The 20,778-nt window shown below is 47.1% G+C and overlaps 1 protein-coding gene across 2 annotated transcripts in view; it reads right to left on the bottom strand.

Moving 5' to 3' along the window:
• EML3 (EMAP like 3) overlaps positions 1-20,778 on the bottom strand; it is a 51,651-nt gene that overhangs the window by 16,796 nt on the left and 14,077 nt on the right. The window contains exons 2-11 of one of the 2 annotated variants that reach the window (XM_048512531.1): positions 18,018-18,200; positions 13,123-13,219; positions 11,412-11,927; positions 7,003-7,110; positions 6,505-6,533; positions 5,628-5,663; positions 3,321-3,444; positions 2,527-2,676; positions 1,779-1,848; positions 845-955 (exon numbers count right to left, since the gene is read on the bottom strand). In XM_048512531.1, coding sequence (XP_048368488.1) covers positions 845-955; positions 1,779-1,848; positions 2,527-2,676; positions 3,321-3,444; positions 5,628-5,663; positions 6,505-6,533; positions 7,003-7,110; positions 11,412-11,927; positions 13,123-13,219; positions 18,018-18,200 — 1,424 coding nt within the window. Of the gene's footprint in view, positions 1-844; positions 956-1,778; positions 1,849-2,526; positions 2,677-3,320; positions 3,445-5,627; positions 5,664-6,504; positions 6,534-7,002; positions 7,111-11,411; positions 11,928-13,122; positions 13,220-13,678; positions 13,697-18,017; positions 18,201-20,778 lie in introns of those variants that run through there. The other variant, XM_048512540.1, reaches the window with a different exon arrangement.

Genomic DNA, 20,778 nt, shown 5'->3' with positions numbered 1-20,778 from the left:
GTTACACACACATCTCCCCCTCCTCAGAATTCACTGCGCGCTCACATCAAACTCCGCTTGCAATTTCCTAAAGTGTGACTTTTTGTCTTCCTTTGCAGGGAGAGCGAAGGAGAGCAGTGGGTGTTCAGCTTCCTTTGAGTTTTCCTTCTCCTCCTCGCCTTCCCCTGCCCACACAGCAGCAGTTCTGCCCACTCTTTGGGCCAGCTTTTCAGGAGGATCAGACAGTGTTCTTTTTTAAAATGTTAACACTGCGGGTCTCTCACAGGAGTGATAGACCATTGAAACAGGGGGGGGAAAGCAGGAGGAAACCTCTCCAGAAACAACGAGAAAGTGGTGGGGAGCAAAATGGTGGCTTGGGGCTCGGCTCAGCAGTACTCCGCATTTGGCTCCAGACCTCCATTAACTCCTGTGCCTCACTTGCAGCTCCCTGCCGTTTCTTTTTGGGGCTGCTCTACTTTGAAATTTGCAAGGAAAGATGATATTGTTCAGTGTGTCTGGAGGGAAAATCAGTGGGACATTTCACAGTGAAAACCAAACAAGCGGGAAAACCCCACTGTGAAGCAAACAGTCGCGGGTAAGTACTGCATGCATAAAGGGCCCAAGTTCTTCTTGTCCCCCTGTTATTTAAGCACCACTCTTAGCGGTGAGAGAAATGTACCCTGCACCTGCTCAGGTACGCTACCCCCTCTTCATATGTTGCATGTTCCAAGGTTTGAGCCTAGCACTGAAAACAGAAATTGAAGATTTGCTCTGCTATAAATAAAACCCCTAAGGAAATGGGGTGATTCGTCTCACTTTTTGCCTCCCAATTTAGGGTAAGATGAGTCAGAAAGCTGACACTTACTGCAGTGGAGAAGGCAAGTGAACCAACTCCTCTCTCAAAGCTTCCCAACCCAATTTGTTGCAGTGGAAGAAGGGTGGATGAGTCCCAGATATGAACAAAAGGCTGCAGAGGCTGCAAAAGAGAAAGAGAGAGAAAGTGGGGAAAATAGAAGCAAAAATGGTCAGCAAACCTTAGACCAGAGGTGTTCAGCTTTAGCCCTCCAGATGTCCATGGACTACAAATCCCAGCAGCCCCTGCCAGCATTATGCTGCCAGGGGCTGATGGGAATCGTAGTCCATGAACATCTGGAGCAGTGGTTCTCAACCTGGGGGTCGGGACCCCCTTTGGGGGTCAAATGACCCTTTCACAGGGGTCGCCTAAGACTTGCTGCATCAGTGTTCTCCATCTGTAAAATGGATAAATGTTAGGGTTGGGGGTCACCACAACATGAGGAACTGCATTAAAGGGTCGCGGCATTAGGAAGGTTGAGAACCACTGATCTGGAGGGCCAGAGTTGGACACCCCTGCCCTAGACATTAAAATTATACTACAAGGATCAAATAATTCTAACAAATTATCTAAGACCGATTTATTTTTACACTGGGCTTTTCTTTTAATTTGCACCCTACACGTTATTAATTGAAAAAAAATATTAGTCCGCACCTCACTGTAATAGGGGAGAGGACGCGATTTTGTTCGCACCCTACTGATACAATGAGAAAGATACCACTTTGTTTTCCACACTGCATAGTGGAGCAGATAGCCAAATTAACAGAGGATGCCACCGTGCTTTTATCTTTAGCTCCAGGCAAGTTAATTCTATTTGGACAAAAGGGTAGCTAAATACTCAACAGTGAGGAAAAGCAACACAACTTGCCTCCGGGCCAAAGTTTTAATCCACAGATCAGGAATGGGAGATCAGGATCTCAGAACCTTTCCAACTCTAGGGCTTTACCTTGCCGTCTTTGTCCACACCAGCCATCTGCCCTGAGGCAACACGAACTTTGTCCGGATGTACAGCCAGGCTGGAGGAAACACAGAAACACAGATCAATAACAGTATACACATGAACCGCTACATCGGTTGGGAAGAGGAAGAAGTTAGTTACTACGCATTAGATATAACCGAGAGGAGGATCACCCCATTTGCAGCCTGAAATACCCAGACAAATCCTGTCAGACAAGGCAGGTCTCCATATTTGTGTGTGTGTGTGTGTGTGTGTGTGTGTATTAGGAACGTGAATGGAGAAAGATGTTTCGTGTGTCATGAGAAAACAGGAGCCAAAGGCAAGTAGTGCATGGAACACCACATTTTCCTGAATTCTTCTATTCCTGCAGTCCCTATTGACCAGCAGCAAGATCATTCCTGGGGTGACAGGACCATGTGCAGAAATAGCCATATCAGTTGGGGGCGGGGCTGGAGAGAGGAACAACAAGGGTGTGAAATCGCTCCTCCTTCCTTTTCCTCTGCTGAGGAAAGGGGTCGATTTCATGCCTTTGCTCCTCCTCACTCTGCACGGCTTTTCCTCTGTGCAGATCCCATGACCGCACAAATTATCATTCCGAAAATCATAAGGGAGTGCAGGAATCAAGAGGAACTCAGGGAAAAATCCATATGCTTTCTGTGCACAGTTGGTTGGAAGCACACCCATAAGGGGGTGGGAGGGATACGGGACTTAGATTGTTTCACCACCGGCAACTCACCAGCGTACGCAATCCGTGTGTCGTAGATAGTGGCGTTGTGTGCGATTCTGCACATGGTACAGGACGACCACACAGGCAATGAAGTAGACCAGCTCTCCCGATGTCAGCACATAGAGGTTGGAACGGCAATCACGGCCGCGGTAACCATAGCTGGGGCTGCTGTCAAGGAGCCCAAATACAAAGCAGGGAAAGCTAAGGCTGCTGGGACCTGCCAACTCGGCATTGCTGGCAATGAAACCACCCTCGGATCGCTAGACTCAGGTTGGGTGACTTTCTGGAGATTTGGGGGTGGAGTCTAGAGAGGGCAGGAACATCTATGGGGGTACAATGTCTTAGACATCGCTCTCCAAAGCATCCATTTTTTTTTCTAGGGGAACTGATCTCTGTAGCCTGGAGTCGAGCTGTAATTCTGAGGGATCACCAAGTCCCACCTGGAGGCTCCCATATCTATGTTCAACCTTCTGACCCTCTCTCAGTGATAGGCAATCATAATCTTGGTTCAAAGGCTGCAACTTTTAACGGGTTTTATTAACAGATTAACCAACTACAGTAAATCAATCAACTAATTGATTTGATTTGATTGATTGGACTTCTAGGCTTCCTCAATAGGCTTAGGGTAGCTTACAATAAAACAATTGCCAATTACACCTGGCGGGACGGGACTTGGCGGGGCAGGCCGAGGGGTGCCCAGCGGGCCCACAGCAGGCTCCCAGCCCTTTAGGCTCACCCTGGGACATGTGACCACCCATGTCCCTCTGGCAGATACGCCACTGCCAACAGCCCCTCAAGGATACACCCAGTCCAGCTGCAACTTCTCAGATGGCAGTTCCATGCGCAGCTCATCGTAGTTTGGGAAAGCAGAAGGGATGTACATGGTGATGGGCCGGCCGCGCAAGAACATCTTGGTAGCATTTCTTTCTAAAGAGAAGGAAAATTGCATGGGTGGAGACCGTAACCAGGCACCAGCAATGCAAGGACAGATTAAGCCACCCCAAGACTCTGATCTAGAAGTTCTCAGCATAGTGCCCATCAACACCTATCCTGCTACTGATGAAGTGTCTTTAGAAAGCGGGCCGGGCCAGATAAGGCTTTTGCCCAGCAAGGCTTCTTTGCCAATGGAGATTTAATTGGCCGTGCAGATTTTTAAAGACATTGTAGTAGCCAGAACAAAACAAGGATCTTTACTTTGTGAATGAAGCTCAGCTGTGGCAGCCATTTTGTGCCTGGTTCAAACTCCTGAGGCAGTCATTTTGAGGCAGCCATTTTATGGCTGTGCTCACCATGCTGTGTCAGAATGTCTAAGGTGCCCACAGGCTCCAGAAGGTTGGGGACCCCCTTCCCTGAACTATATCAAATTTAGCAGACTCTGTAGGAACTGCCAGGAAATTGGGGTGGGTTTTTTTGTAAGAGGCACCTCAATCTAAGGCTCCAAACCATAAGATAGTTAGCTTGCACATAAATCCAGCTCTGTAGCAAAGGAATTTCCCAAACCGCTGCAGGGGATTTTGGTTCCGTCTTCCTGACTTCATGCTGGTTACGTTTTTGTTTTTAAACTTCATTCTGGTGGTGCTTAGTGGGTCACTGGTTATGGTTAGGGAACATTGTATAAGCTCATTGCTGAAGTTAAGCAGGTATGGTTTAGAGCAGGGGTGCTGGACATGACATAAATATGACTTGGTTGGGCTGGGCCTTGGTGTGTGTGTGGGGGGGTGTGTGGCTGCCTCAGGTAGTGAGCCCCAGCAGGCTCGCCAGCCCAGGTTGCCACAAGGAGGAGACGGCTACCTGGGCTGGTGAGCCTGCAGGGGGCTTGCTGGAGGGCGGTGGCTGCCTCACCTGGTGAGCCTGCCCAGGCTCACCAGCCCAGATCAGTGCTGGGGGGTGGCAGCTACTTCAACTGGTAAGCTCACTGCCCAGATCTGCACTGGGGGAAATAGCTGCCTCACCAGACTAGATCAAGATCAGGGTGTGTGTTCCTGCCAGACTGGGAGCAGGGGGTGGGTGTCTCAGCAGGTTCATGGGCCGGATAAGCCCTCTCAAGGGGCTGGATCTGGCCCATGGGTTTCATGTTTGACACCCACAGTTTAGGGTTAGTAGTGTGTGTAGGAGGGGGATGTGTTTTAAAATAAACTACTTACAGAAAGAGAGGAACATTTTAAAACTGCCTCTAGTGCTTTGATGATGGGGAAAGTTCAGGATATATATAAATAAACGTGTGTGGGCGAGGTTGTACATCTGCATGCAGGCCTTGGGGAAAAGGTTGCAACACTCTGATAGCTGGGAAAGACGAGGCAACTCACTTCTTGCCAGTAAAGCAGAAGAATGAAGCTGTGGGTGAATTCTCCTCTGTTACGTCAAAGGCTTTCACTGCTGGAATCAACCGGCTGTGGTGGTGGGTTTTCCAGGCAATGTGGCTGTGGTTGAATAGTTGTTGCGCCTAACTTTTCACCTGCATCTTCAGAAGCATGTCAGGGTGATTTTCTCTCTTGACCAAACAGATCTTCCCATGACTTGCCTCTGAAAATGCCAGGCGTAGATGCGGGCAAAATGTCAGGAGCAAAAACGACCCGACCATGGCCATACAGCCCACAACAGTTGGTGTTCTCTGCTGCATACAACTTTCTATATACAGAGAGGTCCCTCCCTGCTTGCTTTCCTTTCCCACAGAAATGGACTGACCACTTATTCACGGTCAGTGCCAGAGGGTAGGCCAGTCAGGTCTCTGTTCTAGTCCCCAAGAGACAGGAAGAATTTACTCAATGTGATGTGTGCACCTGTGCTTGTGTACACATACAATTCTTATTTAAATGGTGACACTTTGTAAGGTAGGAAATGAGGGAAAGCAGAGGGGTATTTTCACGTGCTAGTTTTGCAGTTATATCTTTGAGGGGGTTCCAGTCATCTGTAAAAACCCACAGTAAGATGGTTTTGGGGAATGGAGAGTCTGATAAGGAAGACCCCTGCTGGACTCTTTTCTCATTGGCCTGAAAACCTACCATAGCCCCTTCAGTACACCCCAAACCCACACACTTTCACTTCCCCTAACCTTGCCCCCAACCTTGCCTCTCAATGCTACTCCAGGACTAACCTTTCCAAAGCCTCACCTTGGTTATAGTTCATCCTTCGAGTACTCAACGGCCCTGGAGAGAGACGGAGAAGGGAAGCATTAGATGTTCTGGTGGTGGAGGAAGGAGGTGGTATATTCAGAGCCCATCTCTCTGGGTCTGTAGTTGCCATTTGCAAGGGTCACCCTTCTGAATATTGCCTCCTATGAGAGATGCCCCCTCCCCCCCAGACCAATCCCTAGTCCCAGTTTTCATTTTTGTTGGAGTGAGAGCAACTCAGCATGCCTAGACACGTGTGTGTGTGTGTGTGTGCGTGCGCAAAATTTCCCTCAGCGTATAGGTGTTATCTCTTGCTGGGATGTCCTTCTTTTTGTCTGAAGCTGGGAGCTGACCTCTGACCCCTCCTCTCTCCTTTCTTTTGTTCACTTTCCACATGGACCTGCATGGAGTCAGACGCTTCTACAGTTCTGCTGTAGAAGTAAATATTCCATACTTAAACTGATGTGATGCCGAAAAAGCAGGTCCCTTGTATAGGGAAATGTATTCTTTAGATTATCTTTCTTTCAACTGCAACAATAATATGAACAGAATCTACTTGAATACATGTAAGTTTTACCTTTTTTTGTAATTTAGTTCTTGGGAGGACTGATTTTTACTGCACTCAATATCACACTGGGCAAACTCTGCTATATTAACCAAATATACCCCAACAATTTTGTCCAGCTGCCTCCTCCCTCAGGAGGAAATGGAAGCTGACCTCTCCTTGGCACCTCCCAGGTGAGAATCAACATGCTGATTTAGACCTGGCCTGAGCCACTACTGGAGTGATCTTCCTCTCATGGGATCCAGCAACAACCCTCCCCAGCTCGCAATGTTCTCGGTATCCCCTTCACCATCATTTCTTTCCAGAGCTCACCTGGACTCAGAATGGGATCCTTGGTTCGGCTGCAATAATAAAACAGAGCATTAAGAGGGCAGGCCAGAGTATGCGTGTGTACTATAAGTTTACTATACTATAAGTGTGTACTATAAGTGAATACTAATAGCACTACCATGTAGAGCAGTGGTTTTCAACCTGGGGGTCGGGACCCCTCTGGAGGTCGAACGACCCTTTCACAAGGGTTGCCTAAGACTCTCTGCATCAGTGTTCTCCATCTGTAAAATGGATAAATGTTAGGGTTGGGGGTCACTACAACATGAGGAACTGTATTAAAAGGTCGCGGCATTAGGAAGGTTAAGAACCACTGATGTAGAGAAACATGGAAACTTATCAAAGAACTCATCCTTGGGCCAACAATGTACTTCTGAGCACATACAGACTGCCTTTCCCCTTTTCCCCCCCACCCCATGAAAATAACTTCCCCATGACACCCTCCAGAAGAACATGTGGAAGGGCAGGGAGTCTCTGACTCACTTGTCAAGGCTGCTGGAGCGGTTCAAGAGGTTTGCTGAGGATGCTGCCTTTTTGGTGAGGCGCTGCTTGGTTTTGGTGGGTTTGTCAGAGGAGCTGTTTCTCCGCAGCCTAGAAAGCAAAAGAGTTCATTTTAAAGAAAGGGTAACAAGGAACATACCTCACAATAATATCATAGCTGTGGAAAAACAAGGGGATGATCTTTTCTCTAGCCATTTTTTCTGAAGATGTTTTTTTTTCAAGGATGTTTTAAGGAGAGACTTAGGGAGCTAGGTATGTTTAGTTTGGTGAAGAGAAGGTTAAGAGGTGACATGCTAGCCATGTTTAGATACCTGAAGGGATGTCATGTTGGTGAGGGAGCAAGCTTGTTTTCTGCTGCTCTAGAGGCTAGAACCAGGAGTAATGGGTTCAAGGTGAAGGAAAAGAGATTCCACCTAAACATCAGGGAAAACTTCCTGACAGTAAGGGGTGTTCGACATTGGAATGTGCTACTTCAGAGTGTGGTGGAGTCTCCTTCTTTGGAGGTTTTTAAAGAGAGGCTGGATGGCCATCTGACAGGAGTGCTTTCATTATGTGTTCCTGCATTGCAGGGGGTTGGACCTGATGGCCCTTGGGCTCTCTTCCAACTCTATGATTCTATTATTCTTTCTCAGGCACCACTGGCAGAAAGATCCTTGTGCGAATGAACAATGATGGCCTTTGATCACTGGTGGCTATTAGAATCAAGGAGGTAGAAGAGACCACAATGGGCATACAGGTCAACTGCCTGCCATGGAGGAACACATAATCAAAGCACACCTGACAGATGGCTGTCCAGCCTCGGTTGAAAAACCTCCAAAGAAGGAGACTCCATCATCCTTTGAGGCAGCATATTCCACTGTCCAACAGCCCTTACAGTCAGGAAATTCCTCCTAACGTTTAGTCAGGGGTCTGCAGCCTGCAGCTCTCCAGATGTTCATGAACTACAATTCCCAATTGGCCATGCTGACAGGAGCTGATGAGAATTGTAGTTCATGAACATCTGGAGAGCCACAGGTTGCAGACCCCTGGTTTAGATGGAATCTCTTTTTCTGTACTTCGAATCCAAACCATACTAGTTATAGTTTAATAACACCAGTTATTAAACATATGCTTGAGTGAGGGGCTGCCTAGAAAAATGGCCTGGGATAGTGCCAAAATATAATCAGTGAAGGTAACAAAAGTATTTGAATTTGGCTGTCAAGGGGAGAGGATCTAAGGCCAAGCTTTTTGCTTTTGGGGGAAACTGGTGGCACTTTGTAGACCACTGTTTGTCCAAAAGGGCACGTGATCCTTCCAGTTCAACTTGAATATTTGTTAAGAAAAAAAGATAAGAAAGTGCTTACAGGAAACTGATATCTGGAAATGCTGCCGAAACTGGTTTTGATAGTTATCATTTTGCTCTTGTAACAGCTTAGAAAAGGGGGCCTCTTCAGAAGTAAAATTAAAAAGAGATATTAAGCACTTAATCATGGGACTGCAAAGTGAACAACTAATACATGTCTGGAAGACCAAGGATATACCATAGTTTGCATGCGCATATATAAGGTATATGTGGACAAAAAACTGGATGCAGGAGGACAGCCGAACAATATATGAATGTATCATGCCCTCCTGTATTTCAAAGGGACAGTCTCATGAATAACTCCTTTAATCTCACAACAGGAACTGCTGCCTGGGATCTCTCTCCACTCCCACAATGACATCTGAGTTATTGCTGGCTTTCAAGGGGGCAGCTACCATGTCTAATGTCCTGGGCAGTAGTGGGATCCAAAAATTTTAGTAACAGGTTCCCATGGTGGTGGGATTCAAACAGTGGCGTAGCGCCAATGGGGCTGGGCGGGGCACGACCGGGACGTGGCCAGGCATTCTGGGGGCGGGGCATTAATAATTTCTCTGTTACTGTAAAAATCTCTTACTGTAAAAAAAAGTTCCTAATTTCCAGCTGGTATCTTTCTGTCCATAATTTAAACTCATTATAGCAAGTCCTATCGTCTACTGCCAACAGAAACAACTACTTGTCCTCTAATTGACTGCCTGTCAAATACTTAATACTTTCAAATACTTAATTTTGTTTCTAGAAATCAAAAGAAGGATACTTTCCTTAAACAAGGAACTTTACCATATTTCTAAAACATGTTTTTAAAACAGCCCAACAGGGAGAATTATCCTGTTTTCTACCTTCGCTAACCAGCCACATAGGAAACAACAGGACTTTATGATTTTTGGACCTAATGGAATTTCTAACGGAAAAGCAGATCCAATTGGTAACCCCCTCTCGGCACACACAAATAGTTAGTAACCCACTCTCGGGAACTGGTGAGAACCTGCTGGATCCCCCCTCTCGTCCTGGGGGTATATTTTCCCAAACGGTGACTCCATGTGGCCTTTCCAACTTGTGAAAATGGCTGGGAGGAGGGAGACAACCCCTTCTTGCAGTCCTCATATAAATTATGTCAGTTATACTCTATCTCACCAAAAGAAAAAAATTGTAACTTCAGTTGCTACATGCTGGACCATCTTTGTTTAAGAATGCTCCATTTGACCATGCTGGAAGGGGCTGATGGGAATTGTAGTCCATGAACATCTGGAGTGCCATAGGTTGGCCACCCCTGTCCTAGGGCCTGCCTAACAAAATTAGGTTCCCACACTAAAAAGGGAGGGGAGAGATAAGCACAGTATGAGTTTCTTCTACCCAGGGAGGGGGGCATTTCCAACTGGGAAAAACAGCATGTGGTAAAAGAGGAAAGAATTGCTCCTCCTTTTCCACCACTGCTGCCTTGATCCAGATCAGGGGTAGGGAACCTGCGGCTCTCCAGATGTTCAGGAACTACAATTCCCATCAGCCTCTGTCAGCATGGCCAATTGGCCATGCTGGTAGGGGCTGATGGGAATTGTAGTTCCTGAACATCTGGAGAGCCGCAGGTTCCCTACCCCTGATCCAGATTATTCCCATTTACACAGTGGCTTTTCCAGGCAAAATTACAGGCCCAGAGTTCTGGTCCCGGAGGTCAAGGTCACATGCCATCTTTATACTTTCTCTCCCCTGGGATGGAGCAGCTCCAGTCATTCCCCAGTCTCTCTCCCTCCAAGAAGTAGCAACCAACTCCCTGCTCTCAGGGACTGCTTTCTGATATTCAGAGCAGATTTCTAGATTGCTATATTGCTCTGTCCAAAGCTTCAAATAGTCCCTGGTTTCAATAACCCCTCAATTCAGCCAAGAAAGAAACACGATAAAGATGAAGCTGGAAAGGAGCTAAGAAAATGAGGGACAGCTGGAGCATAAGACGATGAATGGCCCAGAAATCCAGGTTTCACTGCCCAGCGATGTCCCCATTAGATCTTCATTTTCTTTCAGATCTGTGATTAAAACGAGGGTGCTGGTGGGGGTGAATCTCTCAGCTACATCCTGCTCTAAACCACTAAACTGACCATAAAGTTGGAAGTGGAACCAAAGAGTTTTGGCTCCCGCCCAAATCCACAAATCCAGTCCCTAAATTACCACCCTCAAATTCCCTTCCTAGATGTGGGTTCAACCTCAGGAGTACTGGCAACCATCCTCTACTTTACTAAGGGCCAGGCACAGAATCCAGGAATCCTGCTTTGCTGCCTAAACCTGCCAAACCTCATTTCCTCACCCAGGCCTAAATATGATAAACAAAACCCAAAACAAAACTTGACTCCTGCATTCCAAATCTGAAATAGCTACCTTGATCTTGGATCCAGGAAGAGAGTTCAGGAGTTTGACTCCCCTGCCTTGCTTCACGTTAAAATGCCATGCTACGTTCAGAACAACAAAGTGATCCAGACGTCCCGTTTTCCCAGCCAGGGCAGCCATCAGCATACCCTGAGGTGGGGCAGCTGCCAGGATCCAGAGCTTCTGGCAGGGCCCACTGCTGCCGACCCCCTCGCCCATATATTTGCAAGAGCTCCACTGAGCTCCCAGACACTTTCACCACCAAGAAAAAGGTTGCAGGCTGTCGGCAGTATGAGAGCCGTAGAAGAGCACACAAGAAGGCAGGGGAATGACACACAGGCATGTGGGAGGGATTTGGGTGGGGGGAAGGCAGGAAGAGTGTGTGTGGGGGGGGGGGGTGTCTGGCAGTAGGTAGAAGAGGGAAGGCCCCCCCAGGAACTCTCTGCTCGGGGGCCCTCAAAACCTGGAACCGGCTCAGTCCCAAATTCTACAAAACCTTTCTACTCTGTGGACCTAATTAATGACCTGGGAGCACTTGATGTCCCAGCAGTACTGAGGATACACAGAGGTGGTTCATAGCAGCCACCTCAAGTAAGAGAACACCGGGAGCCCCAAACGAGTGCGGGTTGTAAGTGTAATAAACATTTTGTCACTGTCCCCGCCTCCCAGTCTGCCTTCCCCTTATCAGCAAACTTACAGTTCTTTTTTGCTGGACATCAGACTCTGCACAGCTGGCACCGGGGAAGCAGCTGTGCTCTCTTCTGACGGAGATCCAGGGGATGGTGCCTCACGCTCCAGTGGATGAGTGGAGGGTTGGGTCTGTCCTTCACTTGACACTTTCTCAGAGCTGTCTTCGGGGGGAGCCTCACCAATGTCTTCAATGTCATCAGAGCAAGCATCGAGGAGAGAGCAACCATCTCCTTGCATTTGGGGTTCCTTCTGAACTTTCCGCACTTCCGAGGCAAAGCCCAGGTCTGCCCCATTGTCTTGTATTCCGCACGCTGGGTGTCCACTGTAGTCTCTTTCTCCTGTGTTAGTGGGTATGTGGGCTGGCTCTCCCCTGCCATGCCCATTGATAAGGCTTTGACCTTGTCTCAGTGCCAGCATAGCTGACTCCTCCGTCTGCGTCCCAACACTGACCCTCGACCCCTGAGTCCTTTTGGCTCCAGGCAGCAGCTCTGTACGGTCTCTCGTTTTCTGGGCAGCAGGTGAACTGCACATCAAAACAAAATTAGTTCTGGAACCGCAACTTGCTTCAATGTGCCTTGAAAATACCCCACTATGTATTAGTGGGGGTGTGATTTTACCATCAAGTCACAGCTGACTTAAGGGTTTTCAAGGCAAGAGACATCTGGAAGTGGCTTGGCATGGCCTGCCACTGTGCCAGTTGAGAGAGTTCAGCGACTACTGTAACTGGCCCAAGGTCACCCAGCAGGCTTCATGTGGAAGAGTGGGGAATCGGACCCAATTCTCCAGATTAGAGTCCACCACTGTTAACCACTATATCATGCTAGCTCTCCTTCTGTGTAGGTTTATACTGTATTGTCTTGGTTACCGTTTTAATAATTAACATTGCACATTGTTTGAAACACCACAAAAATTCTTGTACTGAAAGATGGGATATAGATTTGTGGAATAAGCAAACAAACAATGACAGGTGGCTTGCTCAGGCAAGATTATAGGTGCAATTAGAAATTAAACATTACATTACAATTAGAAGAAGAGAAGAAGAGTTTGGATTTATATCTTACAATCTCCTTTCCCTTCCTCCCGCCCACAACAAACACCCTGTGAGGTAGGTGGGGTTGAGAGAGCTCCAAAGAACTGTGACTGGCCCAAGGTCACCCAGCTGGCATGTGTTGGAGTGCACAAGCTAATCTGGTTCACCAGATAAGCCTCCACAACTCAAGTGGCAGAGTGGGGAAATCAAACCCGGTTCTCCAGATTAGAGTGAACCAGCTCTTAATCACTACACCACGCTGGCTCTTAGCCCAGCTTTCTGTTTCCAACAGTGACCAGCCAGATGTTTCTGGAAGCATAGAAGCAGGTTATAAAGGCAATGGCTCACCCCAGCGTCTGTGACTCAGAGCTATACCTGAAGGTTTCATTTAGCTAGCATAAAAATTAGCTATGGAAAAAGCCACCCACCCCTTACCTCAAATGCGTTTAATTCTTTTCTATATGCTAGTGATCACAGAGTCACATCTTTGGCAGTGAGTCCCATAAGCTAATTATTCATTGCCTGAAGAAATATTGCATTGGTCTTTTTGGGGGGTGGGGGTGGCTTATCCTGATCTTACTGCCAGTTAAATATTTAGAAGACCAAGGTAACGAGTGGGCAGTAGGGGGCCTCAGAAGTCATATCTTTGCCCAAGTCCAGATTTTTCATCAAGAGCCAGGATCAATACCTGGAATCGTTCGACAAGGCGGGAGGCAGGATCCAGCAGGCACCATTGTCACGTGGAAGAGTAGCAGGGTCTCCAGCTTGCGAAGGGATGGAGTTTGCTGCAGAAAAGCAGGCATTTAAAAGAAGCATTTGTCCCTGTGAGCAATCCTGTAGTTTTCCTTTAGAACCCACAATGCTGTTTTTCCAAAGAGCAAAACTAGCAACTTGGATGGCAGCAGACACATTTCTTTGATTTCACACTTGCCCCATTTATGCATAATGTGTGGCTGATAGGATCTTAAAATGCGGGTGAGAGGAACATCCCTCACTCCACCCACTTTACTGCTCCCACAATCCATTGGACCAATCTTCCTCCCCCAGCTTGGTTAATTTTTGGCATCAGAACTGGGAGGATAAAGACTTTAGAAAGGGAGGGCTTTCTCTGCACCCTCCAGATCCTCTAGTTAGGATAATGCTTCATAAGAACATCAGAACAAGCCTGCTGGATCAGACCAGAGTCCATCTAGTCCAGCACTCTGCTACTGACAGTGGCCCACCAGGTGCTTTTGGGAGCTCACCTGCAGGATGTGAAAGCAATGGCTGCTGCTGCTGCTGCTGCTCCTGAGCACCTGGACTGCTGAGGCATTTGCAATCTCATGCAATTGGATCTAGTTCACAAAGGTTTATACTGCAATAAACCTGTTACCTATGTGCTGTGGATCTAGTTCACTGTAGTATTCTAGTTTACCGTAGTATGCGCCTTTCTTCCTGTCAGCTAACTTTCACACCTGTACATAGGTTTACTGGTAACTGACACATTGGGGGGTCAGCAATTGTTCATGATTAAAAGAGCTAAACTACATCAACATTTAGAGCAATCTATCAATAAAAAGCCAGCATAAGAAAGTATGTTCACATAACCGAAAATATGTGTGTGTGTGAAGTGCCGTAAGCGTAAGATAAGGTAAGGGCACCTGATTGGTACCACATATGTATATAGATAGCACAGACAACAGAGTAATGTGTGCCTGAAAACACCTGTGGTCTGGCGGAGCACATTGTCAGTAGTTAGCAATAAACAGACCTGCACTGGTGACTGTGTGTCTTTCAGTTCTTGTCTACATTGCATCCTGCAAGGTGGTCTACTCCGAGTAAAGCCGCTGCTTCAACACTTTTGACCTATGGCAATGTTACGAATAAATGACCTCCAAAATGTCTGTAATAGCCTTGCTCAGGTCTTGCAAACGGGGGGTCCTGGCTTCCTTTACAGAGTCAATCCATCTCAGGTTGGGTCTTCCTCTTTTCCTGCTGCCTGCAACTTCTCCTAGCCTTTTCCAGTTACTCCTGTCTTCTCACAATGTGGCCAAAGTTTAGTTTCGTTATTTTAGCTTCTAGGGAGAGTTCAGGCTTGATTTGATCTAGAACCCACCGATTTGCCTTTTTGGCTAACCACGTCTCTGTCACACTTTCCTCCAACACCACATTTCAAATGAATCGCCCTTCTTCCTGTCAGCTAACTTTCACACCTGTACATAGTAATGGAGAATACTACGGCATGAATTTTAATCATACGGCTTAATTTTACTGGTAACTGACACATTGACTAATAAATTATCAAGTTTTTGCAGCCTCAAAGAATGGCTGTTGCGAGTCCTTTGTTAGGAAGTAACACACCAGTGGTGATTATGGAGGACAGCCAGCGTGGTGTGGTGGTTAAGAGCAGGTGCGCTCTAATATGGAGAGCCAGGTTTGATACTCTGCTCTGCCACTTGAGCTGTGGAGGCTTATTTGGTGAACCAGATTATATTGCACACTCCAACACATGCCAGCTGGGTGACCGTGGACTAGTCACAGTTCTTTGGAGCTCTCTCAGCCCCACCTACCTCACAAGGTGTTTGTTGGGGGGGGGGGAGGAGGGAAAGGAGATTGAAACTCCTTTTGAGTCTCCTTACAGGAGAGAAAGGGGGGTATAAATCCAAACTCTTCTTCTTCTCTCTGTCCTGCCATGCATGGCATCAGGTGCTCTTGCTTTCCATAGGGAAAGCCAAGAGCAAGAGCAACAGGCGCATGGCAACTTCCTTGTATGCCAGTGAAAGGAAATTTGCCACACCAGGGTCAGTTGCCAGTGCGCCCAGGGGCCTCCTGAATAATTGGCCAGTGAGTATTAAACAAACACAGGATGCTGTATCCCTGAGTTTACCAAGGGGATGTGGCATTATTTTAAAGCCTGGGTTTTTCCTTTTCAAAATGCTGCAGAGCCCTGATCCTGCAAGGGACAACAGCATAGGGAGAGGCGGGGTTCCCCCACCTCCACTATTTTGGTTCTTGCAAACATTGCAGGTCCACACTGGGATCAGATCCCCTTGTGGTCTTGAAAGTACAAAATCCAGGCTCTGAAATGGTATTGTGTACTCCTGGCAGATTTGGGGAACAGCTCTTACAATCTAGTTTGGCCCTAAGATGGCTCTGAGTCCGATAAAAATCTTTGCCTGCCGTTCTCTTCACATCCCACTTAGCATTTCAATAGACTTTAAAGGTTTCACTTTCGTTTTAGAAAGCCATTTCTGATTCTGTATTGAGCAGTGGCGTAGTGCCCACGGGCGGAGCAGTGGTGGAGGCGTGGCTGGGCCGCCGAAGGGACGGGGGCATTCTGGGGCAGGATGGGTAATGCTGCGGGAGGGGCACAGAGTGCATACAGTTTCCCCTCACTCCACCTCTGGTATTGAGCCATACTTGGTGTTTGTTGCAGACCCCAGGACTAGTCCGGGCAAGCATCAAGGCCAATTTGAGTTCACTGATGTAAAAAACAGAGCCACGGTCTTTACTACAGGTGGACAATTTACAAAGCAAAGATAGGAAGAAGAAGGGTTTGGATTTATACGCCCCTTCTCTCTTGTAAACTGACTCAAAGGGGCTTACTAGCAAGACAGGTGGGGCTGAAAGAGTTCTGAAGAACTGACTAGCCCAAGGTTACCCAACAGGAATGTAGGAGCAGGGAAACAAATCTGGTTTGCCAGATAAGAGTTCCCCACTCATGTAGATGAGTGAGCAATCAAACCCGGTTCTCCCGATTAGAGTCCACCTAGTCTTAACCACTACATCACACTGGGTCTCCAGAAAGGTTGCCTTAACATCTATTTGCGGTGTTTACATTCCCCATCTCTTCCCATGCATATTTATATCTGAAACCCAAGGCTATACTTCATCCATTTTATTAAGAAAGCTTCTGCCATGATAAATATTGTTATGGATTTGTTCTAAAGAGAATGGAGCCAAGCCCCAAGACAAAAGAATGTTTATTTTCCTTAAAAACTACAGGAGTGTCATCACGGGGAATCACTGGTAGAAGGTGGCCAACTAATAGCTTTGTTGAGAATCCATCAGACAAGATGACCCTACAGCTGAAGGGAAGGGGTATGTGTGTTTGTGTTGAGAAGAAAGAAGTGTGGAGAAGTTGTTGGGTTAAAATATACTGATTACTCTCTCTGGGAAATATAATGAAATGGCTGCCTTATAGGATGTTCCTTACCTCCACCTATGTTCTGATTTAAATTTATAAACAAAGTAAACACTAGAAAAATGCCTTATGTCTTTAGGTGTCTCTCAATGGAACCAAACCAGGAAGTAATTGTCTCTAGAACTTCTTATTGTTTGGAGTAGCAAGGAGCCTGTAGGGGTATCTCTGTTACCATAGGACTCTGGTTGGTTGGTTGGTTGGTTTCTGGAACAGAAGCAAGAAGAGAAGAGCTAGCAAGGTGTAGTGGTTAAGAGCAAGTGGATTCTAATCTGGAGAATCAGGTTTGATTCCTCACTCCTCCACCTATGTGGCAGAGGCTTATCTGGTGAACCAGATGTGTTTTCATACTCCTACATTACTGCTGGGTGACCTTGGGTTAGTCACAGTTCTTTGGAACTCTCTCAGCCCCACCAATCTCACAAGGTGTCTGTTGTGGGGACAGGTGGGAAGAGGAAGGGAAAGGAGCTTGTAAGCCACCTTAAGTCTCCTTAGAGTAGAGAAAGGTAGGGTAAAAATACAAACTCTTTTTCTTCTAAAATTTATACTCCACTTGTCTCTCCTATAAGGAGTTTCAAAGTAGCTTACAAATTCCTTCCCCTCCTCTCCCCACAACAGACACTTTGTGAGATAGGTGGGGCTGAGAGAGTCCAGAGAGAACTGTGATTAGCCAAAAGTCACCCAGCAGGCTTCATGTGTAGAGTGAGAAAACAAACCTGGTTCCCCAGATTAGAATCCACCGCTCATGTGCACAAGTGAGGAATTAAACCCGGCTCCCCTGATTAGAGTCTACTGCTTTTAACCACCATACCACACTGGCGGTCCATGTGCCAAAGAATGAGCTATAGTCTAGCTGTGCCTGGATGTCATTTGGTCACTAACATGTCAGCTGCAAGTTCCCTGCTGAGTATATCATTTCCAAGTATGTGGGAAGATGGACAATTTGGATCAGGGGCATGTCACACAGGATCATTTTTTCTGATTCAGAATCACCCTGGGCACCCCACTGGGTGAAGAGCTATACACAGAATCCCCTTCTCTCTGTATGTCATATAATGGTCTCAATCCAAGTCAAAACTGGAGTTCTTGGCAGGAAACTTGCACCTGTGACATTGTAATGCCCACTTCTCTGGGAAGCTATGGGAGATGGGAGAATAGTCTTCTCCCTTACCCACCTGCAACCTAATTTCAATTGGCCCTAGGGTCCAGTGGTGGCAGAAAAGCGACTATGGCACTACAGATGTTCACTTGGACTACAATTCCCATCAGCCCCCCCTGCCAGCACTTGGCCCAGCTGGCTCTGATGGGAATTGCCTTATGATCCATGTTAATCTCTGAGTGCCATAAAATTCCCTACCAGGAGCCTAAGTAATATGTATTCTGGCCCTCCTCCCTGGTCTCACCTTCAAGCACCTGCCGCCTTAGCAGAGGGATTTGCTGGTCGTAGAAGCTGAGCCTCCGCAGCGCATCCGCCAAGGCCGACTTCACCAGGGTCAGCTCCTCCTCCTGGCTCTGCAAGCGGGAATTCAGTCTCGTGAGCCAGTCTGGATGATCCAGGACACTGGTGCTATCCAAGAAGTTGTCACCTAACAAGGAAAATTTACCCAGGCTGTGAGGAGTTGCATTTTTCAAAGCAGTAGACATTTACACTAATTTCATGCAAAACACTGTTTTTCCAGCGAGCTGCCATAAAAAATACAGAGCCAAACACAAAAAAAACAGCCTCCAGAGCAAAACAAGCATTACAAGGAGCAGCAGTGGCATAGGAGGTTAAGAGCTCGTGTATCTAATCTGGAGTATCTAATCTGGAGGAACTGGGTTTGATTCCCAGCTCTGCCGCCTGAGCTGTGGAGGCTTATCTGGGGAATTCAGATTAGCTTGTACACTCCCACACACGCCAGCTGGGTGACCTTGGGCTGGTCACAGCTTCTCGGAGCTCTCTCAGCCCCACCCACCTCACAGGGTGTTTGTTGTGAGGGGGGAAGGGCAAGGAGATTGTAAGCCCCTTTGAGTCTCCTGCAGGAGAGAAAGAGGGGATATAAATCCAAAACTCTTCTTCTTCTCTTATTTTTTTTACCTCTCACTAATCTCAAAGGTCCATCTTCTGAACAGCTCTTACAACGTTTCCTGAAGGAAAGAAGTGAAGGTGCCTTCTTTCTGTTTTCAGGAAAGCCATTCCGCAAAGTCAGAGCCATGATAATAAAAACCTAAAACCACACAGTGGGCATTCAAATAGATCTGCTGGACAAGTTAACAACAAGGAAGGCTAGTATTGTTGCATAAGTGCATACAAAGTAGGCTGGTCCTGTTTCCTTCTGAATGGGGACAGGACCCTGGGATTCTGGGCTTAAGTATGCATTATATTTCCCCTGGGATGCCCCAGGTTAGCTGTGAGCTTCCCAGGCAAGACTAAGCCTGATTCACTTAGCACCACAGTCTGCAGATAGAGGAAGAGTAGACCTCTCACTCCCTCACAGATGCCAATTTCCTGGCCTGGCTAGCAACTATCTGTTACGTTGGGAAATGCAGCATGAAACTCGGTAGTACATGTGGAACCCCCAACGGAATACATATAGCCGGTTTGGTTTTAGAAAATTTAACCTCTGGAACAGGTCCAGAGGAGGGCGACTAAAATGGTCAAAGGTCTGGATTCCGTGCCCTATGAGAAGAGGTTTAGGGAGCTAGGTATGTTTAGTCTGGAGTAGAGAACATTAAGGGGCAACATGACAACCATGTTTAAATATTTGAAAGGATGTCATGTTGGAAAGGGAGCAGGCTTGTTTTCTGCTGCTCCAGAGACTAGGACAAGGAGTAACGGGTTCAAAGTACAGCTAAGGAGATTCCACCTAAACATTAGGAAGACTTTTCTGACAGCAAGGGCTGTTCGACAGGGGAATACACTGACTCGTAGTGTGATGGAGTCTCCTTCTTTGGAGGTTTTTAAACGGAGGCTGGATGGCCATCTGTCAGGAGTGCTGTGAATGTGTCTTTTTCCATGACAGGGGGTTGGACTTGACGGCCCTTGTGGTCTCTTCCAGTTCTACAATTATGTAACCAGATTTGGAAAATTAAACCCTCTGCACTATGGTCCCCATCCAAATTGGGTCCATCTGTGCCTGGAAGTACGCTATTCTTCAACATGCCTTTCAAGCCATTCTAAGGATGTCGCCAGGGCAAATATGTAGTAAGGCTATATATAAATGATACCAGTTCCAGCCCAACATACATGCACTAAGAATTCTGTGCTGACTTGAAACTCAGTTCTCAGATACATGGGGCCTGATCTCTATCAGGGCCTCGGCACACAGGGCAAGAGGGAGTTTCCTTCCTACCATTTTCTTGATCTGAATTGGCCCTGGGAAATTGTGGATTCAGGAAGGGAAAGACTATGGGCCTTTCCCCACTCCCTTCCATCCCCCCTATGCAGCGCGCTGCTCTCCTCAAGTAGCGCGGGGCTTACGGTAAGTGGGGAAAGGCCCATTGGTTCAGTGGCAGAGAATATGCTTGGCATACAGAAGGTCCCAGGTTCAATAACACAGCCTCTCCAGTTTAAAAGTGTCAATTAGTAAGTGATGTGAAAGATCTCCGCCTGAGACTCTGGAGAGCTGTTGCCAGTCTAAGCAGACAATATTGACCTTCAGTATAAGACAGCTTCATAATTTGTTCAAGCTGCTAGTTTTTCAGTTGGAATGTACGCATGGTGGGGTTACCAACCTCAAGGCAAGTCCTGAAATCTTCCCAGAATTACAGCTATGCTCAGACTACAGAGATCTGTTCCCCTTAAAGACACGACAGCGTTGAAGGACAGGCTCTATAGCAGTGATGGCGAACCTTTTCGAGACCGAGTGCCCAAATTGCAACCCAAAACCCATTTATTTATCGCAAAGTGCCCCGAAATACGGCGGGAGATTACCGAACCTAGATATACTGATAAGGAGTTTTAGTTTAGAAAGAATGGTTGAAGCTCCGAGACAATAAGCATTGCAGGGGATTAAGCTTGAGTGTCAGTGAGTAGTCAGTGGCTTTGCTTTGAAGCAACCTGCAATATCTTCCAATGCAGGTGAGATGTGACACAAGGGAATAAGGTTTACTCCAGAAGCGAGGTACCTGCCACGTGTAGGGTTTTAACAGTGCTTAACAGGGTTACCCTACACTGCTTCCCCA

This window comes from Sphaerodactylus townsendi, linkage group LG01 (assembly GCF_021028975.2).
Source record: "Sphaerodactylus townsendi isolate TG3544 linkage group LG01, MPM_Stown_v2.3, whole genome shotgun sequence".
NCBI lineage: Eukaryota > Metazoa > Chordata > Lepidosauria > Squamata > Sphaerodactylidae > Sphaerodactylus > Sphaerodactylus townsendi.
The sequence above is the reverse complement of the archived record's forward strand: the minus strand, read 5'-3'. Positions and strand labels throughout refer to the sequence as shown.